We start from the raw sequence: 1,989 nt of genomic DNA, 5'->3' as shown, positions 1-1,989 counted from the left end.
GTTTCTATTCATACTTTTTACTGCTCCTGTTTGCTTTAACTATTTTTCATTGCATGTCGTAATGTATTGTCTTAATTGTGTTGGCGATTTAAAATGGCATTTTAATTAAGTTTTGATTTGAAGTCTGATCCAATTCGCACTTGGTTCACAATGGACTGTTTTCACGCGAGTATTCTTACCTGTATAACCTATCCTTACCTGAATAGGTCTGGAATTTCTCACTTGGCTCTACAGTAGCTAACGTTACCCTATGGTGAATATAAAACAAAGATGATGTTAAAACAGTGACTGGTTAAAGGCCAAGCTAGAAAGGTGGGGTTTTAAACGTGATGTAAAAGCCTCAATGGTGTCTGTCCCTCTTACCTGACAGGAACAGCTATTCCATAACTGAGGGGCTTTGATAGATAGAGAAATCTGCTCCTCCAATTTGTAAGTCGCTCTGGATAAGAGCGTCTGCTAAATGACTTAAATGTAAATGTGTGCATCGAGTGATGCTTGTAATAAAGCACTGTGCGTTATGGATGGGATTACACTGCCATCTACTGGTTGAAACAGGAGTTACAAGTTAWTGGGATTGCGGTGTACTGTAAACCAAGACAGCAGTAGGGCCTTGGTTTACACTCAGTTTTCTACCACAAAACACCAGAAAATGACCAGAAAGAGTAGAACCAGCTCACCTGCTTTRACACTATGATTTGATTATTATATGTTACATTTGTCTTTTGAAACAAATATTTAAAAGGAATAGTTTCACCATATTAAAACGAGAATTCAATTCAAGTAACAGGGCTGACCTTAAAATGAGGGACAGGTTTTTTTTCTCTCAAAATGAATCACTAATCACATGAAATAAATAATAAGCTTTAGAAATGACTTTATCAAAGCATCAAAATAACTACGGCTTTACGATGATACTGAACATTTTGGGATTAAATMAATTAAAATCTTGCTAGAAGTCACATATGGTGCACAGAGGCATAGCCYCATGAATTAGGGGTGCTGGGGGTGTGCACTGGYCCTTTACTAGTCCTGTATTAGTTGACCTATATAGCCATCTGTAGCGTGGGAAAAATAACTTTCTCCACCCACCCTTTCCTTGTCGACCCAAAATTATCACGCGGCTATACACAGAGGGACATTTCAAAGTGCTGAATTTTGCAGAAAATCTTTAATCATATAAAACAATCAGATTMATTGAATTTCCCATTTGGTCTATATTAAAGTGCACCTGGTTTAATATTGGTGCACAGAAACTGTGCACCAATATTGGTGCACAGTTTCTACTTAAAATGGCTCCTGAGTGGCACAGCGGTCTAAGGCACTGCATCTCAGTGCAAGAGGCATCACTGCAGTCCCTGGTTTGAATCCAGGCTGCATCACATCTGGCTGTGATTGCCGGTAGGCCGTCATTGTAAATAAGAAGTTGTTCTTAACTGACTTCCATAGTTAAATAAAGGTAAAATATCAACGGGASTCATTTTGTGGAAWGACCCAKGTAGCAGCATCACAGKTTTAGGTGTGAAGAGAATAACTTGGTGGATGGGATAACAGTTGTTCTATGTGTGTTCCAGGTTTCCTACCGCCTGTTTGAGGACACGGGACTGTTTGAGACGTTCAAGATTCCTGTCAGGGAGTTCGTGAACTATTTCCATGCTCTGGAGAACGGATACAGGGACATCCCATGTGAGCAAACCATCTACTGCATTTTGCCTAGGCCGTTCTGTACCATCACTCATTCATAATATCTTTATGGACATATTCTTTATCCCTTTACATTGTGTGTATAGGTAGTAGTTGCTGGAATTGTATAGTAGATACTGTTGGTATTTACTGCATTGTCAGAACTAAGAAGCCACAAGCATTTGCTACACTCGCATTAACATCTCGTAACATGTGTATGTACAAACTAAAATTTGATTGATGTGATGTGTCTATAAGCCTACTGTTGTAAGCCTGTTGCTGATGGTAGCCAGGCAAACTAGTCCTTTC

General features: G+C 39.3%; 1 protein-coding gene across 1 annotated transcript in view; it reads left to right on the top strand.

Moving 5' to 3' along the window:
- LOC111951340 (cGMP-inhibited 3',5'-cyclic phosphodiesterase 3A-like) overlaps positions 1–1,989 on the top strand; it is a 118,335-nt gene that overhangs the window by 90,526 nt on the left and 25,820 nt on the right. The window contains exon 9 of the mRNA XM_023969396.2: positions 1,552–1,683. Coding sequence (XP_023825164.1) covers positions 1,552–1,683 — 132 coding nt within the window. The remainder of the gene's footprint in view (positions 1–1,551; positions 1,684–1,989) is intronic.

The sequence above is a fragment of the Salvelinus sp. IW2-2015 genome, linkage group LG24 (genome assembly GCF_002910315.2).
Source record: "Salvelinus sp. IW2-2015 linkage group LG24, ASM291031v2, whole genome shotgun sequence".
Classification (NCBI taxonomy): Eukaryota; Metazoa; Chordata; class Actinopteri; order Salmoniformes; family Salmonidae; genus Salvelinus; species Salvelinus sp. IW2-2015.
Note: the sequence above shows the minus strand (reverse complement) of the source record. Positions and strands in the feature narration are given on the sequence as shown.